The sequence below is a fragment of the Macaca nemestrina genome, chromosome 11 (assembly GCF_043159975.1).
Source record: "Macaca nemestrina isolate mMacNem1 chromosome 11, mMacNem.hap1, whole genome shotgun sequence".
Lineage (NCBI taxonomy): Eukaryota > Metazoa > Chordata > Mammalia > Primates > Cercopithecidae > Macaca > Macaca nemestrina.
In genome coordinates, this window is record NC_092135.1 from 135757889 (window position 1) to 135774125 (window position 16237).

General features: G+C 51.9%; 1 protein-coding gene across 35 annotated transcripts in view; it reads left to right on the top strand.

The window, feature by feature from the left end:
- LOC105473834 (LRR binding FLII interacting protein 1) overlaps positions 1-16237 on the top strand; it is a 170549-nt gene that overhangs the window by 70250 nt on the left and 84062 nt on the right. For 2 of the 35 annotated variants that reach the window (XM_011727951.2, XM_011727945.2), the window contains exon 1: positions 2174-2491. The exons of 28 other annotated variants lie outside the window; for them this stretch is intronic. In XM_011727951.2, the coding sequence (XP_011726253.1) occupies positions 2426-2491 (66 nt within the window). In that variant the 5' untranslated portion in view covers positions 2174-2425. Of the gene's footprint in view, positions 1-2173; positions 2492-16237 lie in introns of those variants that run through there. 5 more of the 35 variants (XM_011727954.2, XM_011727937.2, XM_071073660.1 and 2 more) reach the window with 4 other exon arrangements.

Here is a 16237-nt window from a genome sequence, read left to right on the forward strand (position 1 = left end):
AGAGGGCTGTTTTATTAATGGGTTATCATTCTCATCAGTGAAGTTGTGACCACTGGTAAAAGTCTAACAGCTTTCTACAATAAATTCCCAGAGAACATTTAAAATTATTTTCTCCAAATAATTGCAGTTTATACAATCAAGAATTGTTATAGGCCAGGCGCAGTGGCTCACACCTGTGATCCAAGCACTTTCTTTTTTTTTTTTTTTTTTTGAGACGGAGTCTCGCTCTGTCGCCTGGGCTGGAGTGCAGTGGCCGGATCTCAGCTCACTGCAAGCTCCGCCTCCCGGGTTTACGCCATTCTCCTGCCTCAGCCTCCCGAATAGCTGGGACTACAGGCGCCCGCCACCTCGCCTGGCTAGTTTTTTGTATTTTTTTTAGTAGAGACGGGGTTTCACCGTGTTAGCCAGGATGGTCTCGATCTCCTGACCTCGTGATCCGCCCGCCTCGGCCTCCCAGAGTGCTGGGATTACAGGCTTGAGTCACCGCGCCCGGCCGATCCCAGCACTTTCAGAGGCCAAGGCAAGCAGATCTCTTGAGGTCAGGAGTTCAAAACCAGCCTGGCTAACATGGTGAAACCCGTCTCTACTAAAAATACAAAAATGAGCCGGGCATGGTGGCGGGTGCCTGTAATCCCAGCTACTCAGGAGGCTGAGGCAGGAGTATCGCTGGAACCCGGGAGGCAGAGGTCGCAGTGAGCCGAGATCGCGCCATTGCACTCCAGTCTGGGCAACAGAGCGAGACTCCATCTCAAAAAAAAAAAAAAAAATTGTTATAACAACATTTAAATAAGTGTTATAGGGAGAAAACAAGCTATTAAAAGGTAGGCGTTTCATTATCTTTGAAAGTTGCTTTTGTGAGCCTGAGATGCTCTCAAAGACAGCTTGGCGTCTGTTCATCTTAAGTTCAACGTTTCTTCCCCAGCGGTTCGCTAAGCCTTTGCTCGGCCCCTGTTTTCCTTCGCCCCCATCCCTCCCAAGTCGTCCTCTGGCTCCTCAGCACCCATTTTCCCTGCTGCACACCCTCCTGACAACTCCAGCCCGCGGAGCCCCTGCCCTGAAGCCCTGGGCCCGGGTCACAGCGGGAAGGTGAGTGCTCACAGGTGCGCGCTCACGTTACCAAGTCGGGTCAGCGTGCAGAGAAAAGGGAATTAGGAATTGGGGGGCTGTAAAATGTAAATGTGCTTTAAATTTTACATTCCCTGGCGTGGCCTGGACAGGCTGATCTTCTGATTACAATCCGCGTCATCCCGTCGCTTCTGCACCCAGCCTGGCGAGTTTGGGAACCGTTTCCCGCAGGACTTTCATTGGGAGTTAGGAGGGCGCCCTGTGCCTGGAGGAGGCGCAGGCTGGAGCCCTCCAGGGTCCTCGCGGCTGCAGTCTGGACGGTGGGGACCCCGGGCTCTGCGACGCCGGATGGGCCCCAGCGGCTCGCACCCGCGCCCTGGAAGCTCGTTATCCCCCGCAGGCCGCCGCACCGGGCCGAGGGGGGCTGTGTGCGCGCAGCTGCGTCGTCCTGGAAGTCGGCCCGTCTCGGGTTGCCGTGTTAGCGGGGTTCCCGGCTGGCAGGTGTAGCGGGGCTGGGGCCTAGGCTTCCGCGTCCGGGAAGCTCAGCAGGGCCTGAGTGTGAGGGATGTGGGGGAGCCGGGAACGCAGCCCTCGCCCGGCCCCGGGCAGCCCCGCCCCGGGAGGGGACCCCTATTCGGGTCGACCCCTACTGGGCGTGGAGTCCTTCCCGGAGCGCCGGCTTCCCACGGCCTCACAGTTCGCCCTCCAGCCACTGACTCAGGCCCCTGCGGGTGGAGCTGCGGCCGGGGTCGGAGAGGTCTTTTCCTTCCGGTCCTCTTTCCCGCGTGGGCCTGAGGGGTGGTGATGGACAGGCGGGGAGGGGCCGGGCGAGACCAGGAAGATCCCGCAGAGACGGAGCGCGGGGGGCGGGGCGGGCCATGGGGCGGGGCCTGGGTAGGACGGAGCCGGTGTGGGCGGGGAAAGGGGCGGAGCCGGGAGGGACCCTTCGAGGCGGCGCGGCGCGGGGGGCGGGGCGAGGAAGGGCGGGGCGTGGGGCGGGGGCGGGGACGGGGCGGGCGTGGCCGGGAGGGACCCTCCGAGGCGGAGCTGCGTGGGGGGCGGGGCTGGCCATGGGGCGGGCGGAGGCGCCGGAGTCCCGCTTCCCCTGCGCCCTTCCACGCCCGGCCGTGCTCAGCCCGCCGCTACCTGCGCCCCGCCCCTGCCGGCCGCGCCCGAGCCCAGCGCCGCGAGCCTCTCCCCGGCGGGCTGGCTCCTGGCCCCGGAAGCGGGAGCGTTCACTTCTCTGCGAGGGGCTCCGTCTCCGCGGACAGAACGCGCGCCCCCTGGCCCGGCCTGCGAGGGGCTCCCGGCGTGGTCCTCGAGCGTTTCCCGCCGGGTGGAGCGGGCCGAGCCCGGCAGGATGACCAGCCCCGCGGCCGCGCAAAGCCGGGAGATCGACTGTTTGAGCCCGGAAGCTCAGAGGCTGGTAAGAGGAAAGCGCTTCCGAAACTTTCTTTCCTGACTGCGGCGGGCTTTCAGGGCTTCCAGCTTGTTCGAGGTCAAGGGCAGGCGCAGGTGCCCGGGAGGCGTGGGGTGGGCTCGGGCGGGACCCCAGCGCGGTGGGAGCGGGCGCAGTGGGTGCGGGTCCGTGAGTGGCCCCGGGGAGCGGCGTCCCTCGTGAGCTGGGAAGCACATTTTATTGTGGGACGCCACCTCTAAGGACGAAAAGGCACATGGTCTCTCCCCGCCCGAGGTGGTGGGCTTCAGACAGGCTCTGGCCAGGTCTGTGCCCGGCTTAGAGTCACAGGGAGCTGCTAGTTTGCTGTTTTACAAAATACAGCACCAAGGACCGGGTGGCCAGAGCCAGTGCCCTCACCCGCGGGCTGGAACCACCGTGAAGTGGCTGGGGTGCTTTGGAGCACTCATCCCGCTCAGCACCTGAGGACCACCTCCCCCGAAGACCCCAGACGCCAAATTCACTTTGGCTTGTCTCCCGGGTCCGCCCAGCCCAGACAGTATCCTGCCTCTAGGATTTTGCCGTTGTCCAGCTCAATATGCAGTCGTGGGACTATGGCTGTAGTTTGGCATTAAAACTGGGCAGGGGATGAGGCGGAAAGGGTTTGCAAATACACATTTTCATGCAGCTTGTGATTGAACGTGAATGGGAATAAAAGTGAAAGGGTGCACTTTGGAAAAGAAATACAAAATCCTAGCTTTCAACTTAATCAGATGTTCGTGGGATCTTAGTAAAAGTATGAGCCCCAAACAATCACTCTTTCATCAGGTAGAAATTAATCATCTACTGGGTGTGTGTGTAAGATTTAAGATGAATCAGACTGCTTTGACCTTGGGAGAGCTTATTAGGAAATGCCAGAGAGAGGTGTAGAAATAGGCTGATGAACGCATACTGAAAAGCCAGTTCTTTGCTTGTCAGATGGTGGCTGTTTTTTAAATGTCCATTTTAGTGTGGATTTTCTGTGACCTCGTTTAAAACTCTGGCAGTGGGCCAGCCCTCTGGAGCTGGTTTTTACCCCTTCAACTAATTAGTTCCTAGGGGCCTGGGAAGAGAGACTCTTGAATCACCGTCAGGGAAGGGTTCTTGAAAGAAGGAAGGTGGGAATGTGGCTGAGGGTGTTGGTGTTCTGAGGAGCAGCTTGGGACACCATAGATCGCAGGAGCAGGGTGGAGGTGAAGAGCCGCCTGCTGGACCGAGAGTCCTTGGAGAAGGGAAGAGTAAACATTGAGAACAGGATGTGAGGAAGCCAGAGACAGGCTGATCAGAGGAGTAAGTAGAGGCACACCTGAAGCTGCTAAGGCACTGGTTACAGGGTCTATTACTTAAGGCCGGGAGCCTCCTGGGCGGGTCTGGGTTCAGATGACTTTGAGATGCTGCTGGGAAGAAGGGAGGGGAAAGTCTGGACTGCGTCCAACTGAGTAGGTTTGTGATCATCCCAGGCCCACTGTCCCCCTCCCCCCCCCCCAGCCCCCACCCTCAGTTCCAAAACCCAATAAGCGCTGAAGACCAGAAGGTTTGTGTTTTGTTTTGTTTTTATAAGTTTGTGGCAGAATTTTGGCAGTGAGGCTTGCCCTGACCAAGGGGGGGGAGCTATTTTTGGTCTTCATTTATCCCTCTTATGTGAATATTCATAGTTTTCTTGTTGATGTCTTTGATTAAGGGCTGCTACTCTGGGTTGTACCAGAATATACAGTGTACGCGTCTTACTACGTTTCTAATGTCCAAAAATGCTGAATTCTGAAACATGGCCCCAGGGCTTTTCAGAGAGAAATTGAGAACCTGTAGGAGCTGTTCTTGGTAAATGGTAGCAAAAACTATCAGAGTGAGACATGGTGAACAAAAGCAAAACGCAGTTCCTGTTAAGAGGTTAATGTTCAGGTAGGGAAGGAAATGTGCTGAATGGTGATGGGAATTGGGGGTCAGCATGGGTCGGGGGTAGGGCGTCAGCCAGCGGCTGCCCTGGGCCATGGGCTGGGTATACCCATGGGAGAGTGGTAGTGGGCGTTTCACACTGGTTTGTGCTAGTTTATGTTCTGCATTGTGTCCGTGGGTTCAGGGATGGGTCTCCCGTGGAAAGGCGGGACTGGGGGCCGCACCCATGCAGAGCAGAGCTGGGTCGGTCAGAGGAAGTGGATTTGGCAAGCTCCACCTCAACTAGAAGACAAAAGCAGGATCTGAGTGGGAGCCTGGGCTTCTTCAGCAAGTGGGCACCGGCCCTGGAGCTGTAGGAGAGGGTCCAATGCAGACAGTGGAGAAACTGTGCATTTCCTCAGCTTTTGTAACTTCCCTGTGTTTGCGATGGCTTGTGTCACCCTGCTGTCTTTCCACATACTGATTAGCATGCAGCCCTTCTAAATGACCAGCACCGTCCCAAAAAAGAGCTGTTAGGGAAGAGTGTGGACACACAGTCTCCCAAGGCCCATCTCATTATAGGTACCTGGTCCAGGGTCCCCAGGTCTGGGAGAGTGGAGTCTTGACCAACGTGGGGATGAAGTTGGCACGAGGCAGGCTGGCCCTGCTCTAGCTCAGTCTGAGATGGTGGAGCGTGGAATCATATGGTGTGTTTTAGGCATGTCATTTCCCTGGGCAGGTAAGATATAAATATAGTAAAGTAGGTCTTTTCTAGTAGTATTGAGAGTGTCCTACTGGGGCAAAGATGGAGACTAAATTTCCCTTTTTCTTTAAGAGTCAGTTTCTGTTCAGCCTGAACTAATATCACACAGCGGAAGCCTCCTTAGCAAATTTCAAAAAAACCCTGCAGTCTCAACTGCCACTTATGCTGAGCACAGGAAACCAAGTTATTTATAGTTGTAAAACGGTGTTTCAGCGAAGTTGATTGGAGTGTTACCTGATTAGAGCGAGATTCTTATCCAATCCCTACAGAATTGTGAGACTAAATGTTGGTGCAGTGTGTTTGCTCCTCAAAAGGCAATGTCCAAGAGGAACTTATCCCCGAAAAACCAGGCTCTGTGACTCAGCAAAGGAATTGTTTATGACTGGTTACTCATATGCCAGTGCTTCCAAAATATCTGCTCATATTTAAAGGAGTGATCTTGAAGCCCTGGAGGCTGTAATGTTTAGATTACTAACCTCTTCACCAATCAGTAAGTCCGTTAATCTCACTACATGTTAGACATGGGAAAGGAGAAGAGGATTTTTATTACCTTACTGTTTTTACTGGAGGCCACCCAAATCCACCCAAATTTGAGTTTTTTTTGTTTTTTTTGTTTTTTTTAATAAGCTTGTTTTCATGGAATGGACTTACTAGAACTTTTATTATTCAGACTACCTAGATACAATTAAGTAAATTCATTTCTTTCTCCCAAATTAAATATTTTGACTCCATGCAAGATTTAATCATTCAAAAGTGCCATGTATTTGATTATAGACCACTACTATAATCCCCCTGCCCCAGGCCAGATTCCAAAACAATAAACCAGAACACACACACACACACACACCCGGCAATGATATGTATTCTGAGACTCATTCTTTCATTTTGGAAAGGGCCAGTGTTTCGAGTGGTTTCTCCTTGGTATTGTAACGTTACAACTTTAAAACTAGATAAGTAGTTTTCCCTTGAATCTAAAGTGTAACTACTTTGTAATAGAGAAGTAATTTATCTTAAATCACTATAATGAAGATTTACTCTTAATTTTAACCAAAATGTTTCATTAACATGTTTGTGTAATGAAGATGATCAAAGCGACACCCCTTGTGATCCTTGTCTTTTTTACTGTATGTGGTAAGTGGCTGTGTGATTTTCCTAGGGAAAGGAGTGGGCTTTCCTTGTGGGTTGGGAACCTCTGTCCCCTTCCTCTGAAGTTTCCCCAGTTTTTCCTGCTGCTCTACTACGTGGGTACCTTAGCATGCTTGCCTTCTCATTGTGTTGCTAAACGTCTCTGGACTGGATTTATACTGAGGTCAGTAGCTGTCAAAGAAGACATTAAGGAGTGAAAGTAGCTAATATTTACCAAACCCCTGCCACGCCCCCCTGGTGTTTTATGCCAAGGTCTTCTCTAACCCTTGAGGTAACCTTGTGGGGAGCAGATAGTTTTCTCTCAGTTTTTCAGATAAAGAGGAAACTGAGGCTGAGAAATGTCAGGGACTTTCCAAGTCCTCACAGCTAGTCAGCAGTGGAGCCGGTTCAGACCCAGGCCTGCTGACTCGGAACTGGTACTGACAACTGTCACCGCTGTGTACAATGCTGCAGGCAGGGGCTGGCAGGTAGTAAATGTGCCAGGTATATCTGTGGCTGCCACGGCTACTGCTGCTGCTTTTGTCGCTGTTGTCAGCTTTTCTTTGCAGCCCTGCTGTCTCATACCCCAGTACTGGGGCTGAAGGATTTCTTTTTACCAAAGCTGCCTCTTAGGACAGAAGTCCTTGTCCTGAATGCATACTGAGAAGTCTTCATTCTATCAAACTTTTCTGTTCTTTGCCTAGTAATTTCCAGACAGAAGAGAGCATTCAAAGAACTTACTTTCTTTCTTTTTTTTTTTTTTTTTTTTTTTTTTTTTTGAGACAGAGTCTCGCTTGGTCACCCAGGCTAGAGTGCAGTGGCATGATCTCAGCTCACTACAACCTCCGTCTCCCAGGTTCAACCGATTCTCCTGCTTGCTTCAGACCTCCCAAGTAGCTGGGACTACAGGTGCCTGCCACCTCACCTGGCTAATTTTTGTATTTTTAGTAGAGGTGGGGTTTCACCACGTTGGCCAGGATGGTCTCAAACTCCTGACTTTGGCCTCCCAAAGTGCTGGGATGAGCCACCACGCCTGTAGTGAGCCACCACGCCCAACCCAATGAACTTTACTTTTCTACATAAGGAAAATAATGGTAGAAATGAAATAGCTGTGAAACTTGTTTTGCTATATTTGTACCATGCTAAAATGTTAACTACTACTTATGTCGGCATACACCTGAGAGCCGCTGTGATTTAAGCCTTTTTATTTTTCTGGGTGTGATGTAACTCCTCCCCTACCTCATCCAAGTAGACAGGTTCATGGAGGATAAACATGACAGCTGATGTTTCTTTTACAGCGGGTTCCAGGGAATATCCGCTGAATATAGGAAAGATCGTCGGTCGCTGTGTGCTGCCCCAAGTGGAAGAACCCTGGTACTGATGGAGCTTTCAGCCTTCTCAGAGGAAACAATTTCAATGTTTTTGTGAAACCCTAAAGGTCTGGGGTTTGTTGGACTATCTTGAGCAGAGCAGGCAAAGGTGAAGGGAGTGGATCCCAGATGCGCTGCCTGGAGGGAAACCTGTCACCTGGAGAGGAAACGGCGCAGGGGAGGCCGAGCCACCCTCGCCTCTCAGTCCCACGCATCTCTGTTAGTGGTAGTCATGGTTCTTCTTGTATTTCCAGCATGTTGAGGCAATTGAAGGAAATATGAAGATTCATTCATCTCAGGAAAAGCAAAAAATGTATTAACAGCAAGAGTAGAAGTTCACTTGCAGGGAAGATACTGTGGAGCGTATTTATTTCTCAGTGCCAGTGTGGGTAGCTGCTAAGCCCAAGATTGTGTTGTGAGGTTTGAATAGGTCAGTGTGTAAGTCATCAATAAAGTAACATCAATCATTTTGTTCCTGATTAATATGTTTGCTATTTTAGTATGCGAAGTACTTTAAAGAAGCTTATTATTCTGAAAAGCAAAGCCTGGAGATTTCCAGTAGCAAAACAGAGAAAGTCTGTGGGCAATCTCAGTGTACAAATAATTCACCGCTGGCATAAACACAAAGAATTTCAGAGGGGAAGGAAGCTCTTAAAGATTATGTCCCCTCCTACTTCTTTAATGAGGGCTCATGTTCAAAAACCAAGTAATTTATCCAGGCTCATATAACTGTAGGTGATTGAGCCCAAGCTGGAGGCTGTGGCTGGGTCTTCAGACTGCTTTCTTGATAGTCCCCACCTGTATAAACTCAGACCGAGAACAGTGCAGCCACAGCTGAGAGAGGCAGGTGGCACCCAGCATTTCTTGGACTTGTCTGCCAGGTCCCCTGAGTGCAGAGGACAGTATGCTGGCTCCTGAGGCCTGTGGGCCCCAGAGAAGCTAAAGCCTTCTTTGAAGCTGCCATTTTACCGTAAACTTTCGTGATAATTTCACAGTCTACTCCATAATTTGTCTGAGTTAATTTTGATGGAAACATGGTGTTAAGTAATCAGTTAAGCTTTGATCTCTAACTTTATGCTGTCCAAATCTTCTTGATGGCCTGAGCACCAGGCTCCCAGACCTGTGTTCTGAATCATGCCGGGGCTGCTTCATAGAGCGTGATGGAGAGATGACAGATCCACATTGGAGTTCTGAAGCTGTGGTTCTCAACCCTGTATTTTTACAAGTTCCTTAACTTCCTTACTAACCTGAAATGAAATGCATAGGTGATAAAATCAACCAGTGCACATAATTTCAAGTCAATATAACATTTCCATAAAAAATAAAATAGCTTATAGTAACATAATAAGAATTTTGATATAGAAATACTCAAGACCAGGTACACCAGCAGTTGAATGCAGTGGTGAGACCTGCACACACCTGTGCCTGGTGTCACAGGGAGGCCAACACAGGTGTGTTGCACTGAGACCCACACACCACCCCTCATGTTGCTGTCTATGATGTGACATTGTGAAAAGTTGACTAACTCTCAGGAAAGTTCTGAACGAAGCCAAGTATCATCTTCCCTCAATTTCCATGTCGATTGCATTCCTGGAATATTTCATGTATATTTGAACTGTGTAAAACATATTTTGAGTTTATATGTAAGTTGCAATAAGTTTGTAAATCCAAAAATTTAAAAAGTGGTTTTTCTTTTTTTTTTTTTTTTTGAGATGGAGTTTCGTTCTGTCGCCCAGGCTGGAGTGCAATGGTGCAATCTTAGCTCGCTGCAACCTCTGCCTCCCAGGTTCAAGTGATTCTCCTGCCTCAGCCTCCTGAGTAGCTGGGATTATAGGCATGTGCCACCACGCCCAGCTAATTTTGTATTTTTAGTAGAGACGGGGTTTCACCATGTTGGTCAGACTGGTCTTGAACTCCTGACCTCAGATGATCCGCCTGCCTCGGCCTCCCAAAGTGCTGGGATTACAGGCGTGAGCCACCATGCCCGGCCAAAACAGCGGTTTTTCTATCTTCCTGAGCAGTCGAGGGAAAAGTTCTTCCCATTGCAGGCGTGTCTGAATGCGGGATGGTTGGCCGACTTGGCCCTGCCCCCCTGCCCCAATACCCTTCGCTTCTTCCCAATCTTTCTGACATCCCAATCCCCCCAACATTTCCAAAATGTCCTCTAAGTCAACACTCCTGCCGCTGCCAGCTGCCACCCCAGAGTGCCCTGTGCCCGGTAATGATCGTTCTCACAGTCATGGCCGTAGGGAAGGCTCCCTTGTGGTTACTGGGGGACTTGGTGAGATTGCCTACATGAGCATTTCTTTTAGAACTGAGATACAATGCACATGGCCTCTGGGGGACATGGGGTGATGGGTACGCGGAGTCGAGGCGAGCCTCCCTTGCGTTTCGGAGGCACTAGCCTTGTGCTGTCCGTTCTTGTCCATGTCTGTGCAGGAGGACATCACCCGGCCCACTTGGTTGCTGTGAATAGCAAACTATTTTTAGAGGCTGCTGCATCTGAGGGTTGGGGGTTTATAGAGAAAACAAAAGTTGGTGGCTGTGGCCACTTCCTATAGCAAGGTGGCTCAGGAAAGGGATCCCGTGTCATAGCCTGGGTACACCACGGCCCCTCCAGGAGCTTGATTCCTTCTTAGCTCAGGGGAAGAATCGCACAAGGACAGAGGTTCCTGCTTGTCTGTGAACAAACTGGCCTTTGTGGCTACTTCAGCCTTCGGCTGCATCATATTCCTGTTACATTCACGTGAGTGAACTTGAATTACATCCTTAACACTTTTCCAAAAAGGTTATAAACTAGACTGGTGACATATCATGGGGCCTGGAAAAATAATGCTGCTGCTTTTTCACTTCTCTGCTTGATGCTAAAACCTGGAGGCTAAAATGAATGTGTGTAATTAATTGGAGAACTTCCTCCTGTTTGTGGAGTGCTTTACCGCTGGTAAACGGCTTCTCTCCCTGAACAGCCCTGTGGGGCGTCATTTCCATCTGCCATCTGAGGAGAGCTGCTGTTCATGGCCCAGTCCTCTGTCCATTGGCCCACTGGGTGTCCCTAATGTGCGCTAATAGGCTCCTGGCAAACGGCGGGCATGGCAGCCACGAATCTGCACATGAGCCGTGTGCCCTAGGTCTCCCCGGGCTCTGGTTCACATGCGGTGCTTTCCAGGCTGCAGGGCTTTCTCAGCCTGGGTGGAAGGAGTGACGTCAGAGCATTTCGCAGGAACTGCCTGCCCTAAAGCTGTGGCTCATAAACCCCTTCCAGCTTCTGTGGAGAATTCTGGAGCCCCAGGGTATCACCAGAGGGTTTAAAAGCGGAGGAACTTTTCCTGTGACTGCAGGGTGAGAGGCGCTGGGATCTGTAATTCCACACTAGGCTGGAATCCCAGAAAAGCTTCAATGCTCGGGAAATGCACGAGCTTCGCCAGGATCCCCTGAAGGAGTGTGGGGCTTTTTAAGCAAACTGCCCAGCAAGCCTCCTGCAGCACCTGCTGTCCCTCTGCCCGCAGTCAGGGCCCCGGCCCACCAGTGTTGGTTGTGTTTCTGTTCTTTGAAGAGACCGCGTGATGATCTTCTGGTAGGAGCCAGAAGGATACAAATGCCATTAGAGCTGTTAGAGTCCCAGATGCCACTGGAATTGGAGTTCAGGGTGTTGGGCTGTCCCCACCCTTAGGCAGTACCCCCACTGCCTGCAACACCTCCAGCGCAGGCTGAGGCCACCTGAGGATGGAAGCACGTGTGGGCTAGGCCAGGAGGGCGTGCGGGAAGGCTCTCCACCCTGCACTCTGCTGGGGCTTTCTCCTTGCGTCCTGGTCAATAACTTCTTCTCTCTCTGGTTCTCCTTGGCCTCAGCTCCCTGAGGAGCTGATCCAGGCTGTCCCTGAGTTCCCTAATCCGGAAGAAGGGACGGCCATTATCTTTGAGTGACTGTCTTCTTGCAGCTGGGAATCTCTGGGGCTCTGAGCAGGAGGCCCGTGGGGGGCCCTGGAAGAACAGGCGTGAGTTGAACTATTTACCTCACTGCCCTGTGTGCCCTGCCCCAGCAGAAGCCGTTTCTGCTGTGTGGTTCTGTCTAGGACTAGAGCCACTCAGGGCCCTCTGCATGCTGTGGGATCCCTTTGCAAAGCGCTTCCTAACATGTGCTTTTATCTGTGGCTCGGGCTGGGGATAGTGACTTCTTCACGCAGTCTTCCCCAGGCCCCTCCAGCCTGGCTCCCGAGATGCCACGCACGGTCTGTGCAGCCCAGAGAAGACCCTGCAGGGGGAGAAGGGTCACTTTGGTTGCCTGTCTCCCCATCTGGCCTGTGGGCCGGGCGCCTGGCAGATGGGGCTCCCATGGAGGTGCCCCCACAGACTCGGACTCCACAGCAGGCTGTGGCGCTGGCATCGAGGATGTGGCTGGGAGAACCTAGCTGTCTTTTTAGCCATTTGTTTCGGAGGCCCTGGGGGTCATACTTGTGCTTCCTTGTGTATTTTTAGATCTCTTATCACCATACACACCACCTCCATATTAGAGGGCTGTCATATTCACATATGGTGAAATAAGACACAAAAGTACAATTCTGGAGTCGAGGGTCGGCTTTCTAGGATTAGGACAAGGAGGCAACTTTGATAGTAAATGGAATCTTTTTTTCCCAGCCACCCCCACCCTCAAAGACTATCTTGCTCTAAGACCCAGTTCCTGTAAAACTGTCTGTGGGGTCCCTGGCCAGGGTGGGTGGGATCCCGGGGAAAGGGCCGGGCTGTGTGCTCCGAACAGGAATGCTTCTGGACCAACCGTTGTGGGCGTTCCTGAGAAGCCAGGGAGCCTGGATCTTGTCAGAGGAGCTCGAGTCAGCTCCTCCCTCTGCTCCATCCTAACCCCACAGGCAGCAGCAGGAGCTGAGAGAGGACACGGTGGGGGCAGCGCTGCAAAACCCAGCAGCAGGGCCACCTTCCAGCAACAGAAAGCATGAGTTTTGGTTTTGGGGTTCTTTCATTTCCTTCCTTCCTTTCTTTCTTTTTTAAATTTTTGCTCTTTGTTATGAAACACTGCAACCAGACCGAGCTGTGCATGGCCTGCTGCAAGCAGGCACCTTTATCTTGAATGACCCCACATGCTGGGCAAGGAGGGGGCGGGGGAGGGGCTTGTGGGAACCCAGAACTGGGGTGGGACTGAGCCAACAGTTTAAAGAGCCTTGTACCCCCATTACCCAGCCTCAACAATTGTTCGCTTCCAGCCATTTACACCCCACCCAGGTTTTTTGAAGACAAGTCAGAGGGAGATCATTTCACTGTACTCCTCAGTGTTTTAGTATCCCAGCAGAGATTGCATGGGCAGAGAAGGGAGGCCTCAGAGTGTAGGACCCCAGGAACAGACGAGTGTTCGCTCTTTCCCTATTGGCTCCTGTGGGGTAGGGACAGACCAGCCCCCATGGACACTAGTGAGGACCATGACAAGAAGCTGCTGTTCTAATCTCATCAGTGGAGGATCCAGCAAGCCCGGATCGGGGTGAAAGAATGACTCAGCCTGCAGGCCATTTGGGGTATGCGCAGTCTGGTCTCCTGAGTTCTCTGAAGCCCTGTGCAGTTTTTGCTTTGTATCCCAAACTCCACGGGCCTGGACTCTGCCACTGGGCTTGATCCTCTGCAGCCCAGCCCGTTCCTGTCCCCATGCTGGAAGCAGCCCCTCAACTCGCTTCCTGGGTTTCCTGTTGCTCTCCCCACCCCATACCTGCTCCCCACGTTTCTATCGGAGCCCTGTTTCTAAAACAAAAGTCAGATTCCGCTGTGTTCTTAAAACCCTTCAGTGGTTCTGAATTCTTTCAAGACAAGGTTCCAGATATGGAGGCTGAGGGCGAGGGTCTGCACCCCAGGTGTCTGCACTCCTCGTCACCAGCCCCTGGTCGCAGCCACCCAGCTCTGCTTGTCCTGTTTCAGGGTCCAGCTTAGGGCTCCTGTCCTGCGGATGCCTTCCGCAGCCCCCCAGCGTTGGGTCAAGTTCTCCACAGCAGCCCCGGCCCCACGTTTCTTCCCCCATGTGGTCCTCATCACATGTACATTGTCACCAGGCGCTTTGCCTGTTTCCCGGGAGACTGGACACCTAAACCGCATTTTGGAAATCCCTCCCACCATCTCAAGCGGTGCTGAGACACCACCCTGCATTCACAGCACAGTGCGTTCCTGTGACCTCCGGGGGCCATGGTTAGCCCACAGGCTACTCACAGAAAGTGACAGGCCGTGTTCCGAAACTCTTCAAGCAGTCTGACATGGCTGTGGCCCTTCATGAGATTTTATATTTTACAAAAGTGTCAGTCAATAAAGGATTCGTCCTGCACCACTGGAGCACTGGCGCAAGGTGCCCTGATCCCTGAGAACCCGCGTCTGCACAGTCAGCACTCTTCCCACTGTCTGTCATCTGCTGTGCCCCGTCAGGCTGCTGTGCCTTTCTTCGCAGTGTCTCTGTTTAGGGAAGAATTTTGTCAAAACTGCAGATTTTCTTTTCTTTCTTTCTTTCTTTTTTTTTTTTTCTTTTTTTTTTTTTTTTTTTTGAGACGGAGTCTTGCTCTGTCACCCAGGCTGGAGTGCAGTGGCCGGATCTCAGCTCACTGCAAGCTCCGCCTCCCGGGTTTACGCCATTCTCCTGCCTCAGCCTCCCGAGTAGCTGGGATTACAGGCACCCGCCACCACACCCAGCTAATTTTTTGTACTTTTAGTAGATTTTTAGTAGAGACAGGATTTCACCATGTTGGCCAGGCTGGTCTCAATCTCCCAACCTCAGGTGATTCGCCTGCCTCGGCCCCCGCAAAGTGCTGGGATTACAGGTGTGAGCCACCACGCCTGGCCAACTCTGCAGATTTTCTTTCAGGCATCTTAAGCGAGTGGCAAGAGTTATTCTGTGGCTAAGTGTGTAGTTTTGTGTTCGTGAAGATGGTCATGCATGGGTTTTGTGCCAGTTTAAATGCTGGCTCATATATTTGTTGGTGTTTAGTCAGGCAGATTCCAAGAATTGCCCGTAAACTAAATTGCCACTTCCGGTATTGCCAGCGCTTTGTTTTCCACATATGAGTCATGTGAGGATCGTAAGGGATGGAGATGTTTTAGAAGGCGGGGGTTGCAAGGATTTGGAATTGTATTCAGTGACAAATGGACTTCTTTCTGAATTCTCATGTAAGGTGGAGATCGCCATAGTTGACCTGTCCTGGAGGTGGGCGCGTGTCCTCCTGAGGAATTGATGCCGTAACATGGTGCATCCGTGGGGTTCCTTTGTCAGCCCAAGCCCATGTGCCTCCCAGCAAAGGTCACTGTTTTTTAGTCTTTAAATGTCATTATCCCCAAGTGAGGGATGGGGGTAGACCTGTTAGGCCGAAGGCGGGCCATGATGGGAACCTTTTCCTTGGTGGAGGGCGGGCCCCCAAGAGCAGCTGGCTCTGACAGGACATTGTTTTGGAGTCTTGCGAGTCTGGAGTGGGGACGCCTGACAGGGAGCCCCCAGGTGGAGTACCGCATGCTCAGGCGGGCGAGCTCTGCAAGGACCTTTGGCCAGACCCAAGCAGAGCTAAGCTGGATTAGGGTGGGGAGCTGGGCAGGCAGGCAGGGAAGTGGGTGGGCATGCAGGTGCCTGGGACCCCACTCAGCTCACAGAGATACTTTCCCTGTGAGAGCAGGAGTCACCTCAGGCCTCCTCTCCTTCTGTTATCTGCTAGTGTGTAATAAATATCCACAATTCAGCGGCTTAGGATAACACGTAGTTATGATCTCACAGTTTCTGTAGTCAGGAGTCTGGGCACATTGGCCAAGCGCAGTGGCTCATGCTGGTAATCCCAGCAGTTTGGGAGGCTGAGGCAGGTGAATGGCATGAACCCAGGAGTTTGAGACCAGCTTGGGCAATGTGGCAAAACCCTGTCTCTATAAAAACTACAAAAATTAGCCGGTGTGGTGGCACCTGCCCTGTAGTGCCAGCTACTCGGGAGGCTGAGATGGGAGAATCACTTGAACCTGGGAGGCGGAGGTTGCAGTGAGCTGTGATCACGCCACTCCAGCCTGGGTGACAGAGGGAGACCCTGTCTCAAAAAAAAAAAAAAAAAAAAAAAAGAGCCTGGACTCAGCCCCACTGGGTCCTGTGTTCAGGTCTCACAAGGCTACAACCAAGGTGTTGGCCACTCTGGGGTCTTTCTGGAGTTCGGGCCCCTCTTCTGAGCCACATTTTTGTTGGAAGAATTCAGTTCCTTGTGGTTGTAGGACTGAGGTCACTGTTCTGCTGGTGTCAGTCAGCCAGGGGCTGCTCTCAGCTCGTCGAGGTCCCTCCCACTGGGCAGCTTGCTTTCTCAAAGCCAGCAAGGACACTGACTTCTAGACCGTCTTTTAAAGGGCTCTCCTGATTGGGGCAGGCCCACAGGATAATCTCTCTTTTGAGCAAGGCAGTCAACTGATGAAGGATCTTAATTATTTTTTAATACTCTTTGCCACGTAATACAGCCTAATTACAGTGGTGTCATCCATTATGTCCATGGTCCCACACACTCAGTGGGAGAGGGGTATGCAAGGCAGATACACTGGTGGTGGGAGTCTTGGGGACCAGCCCACAATTCCACGGTCCCACACAGTGGGAGAGGGCTATGCAGGGCGTGT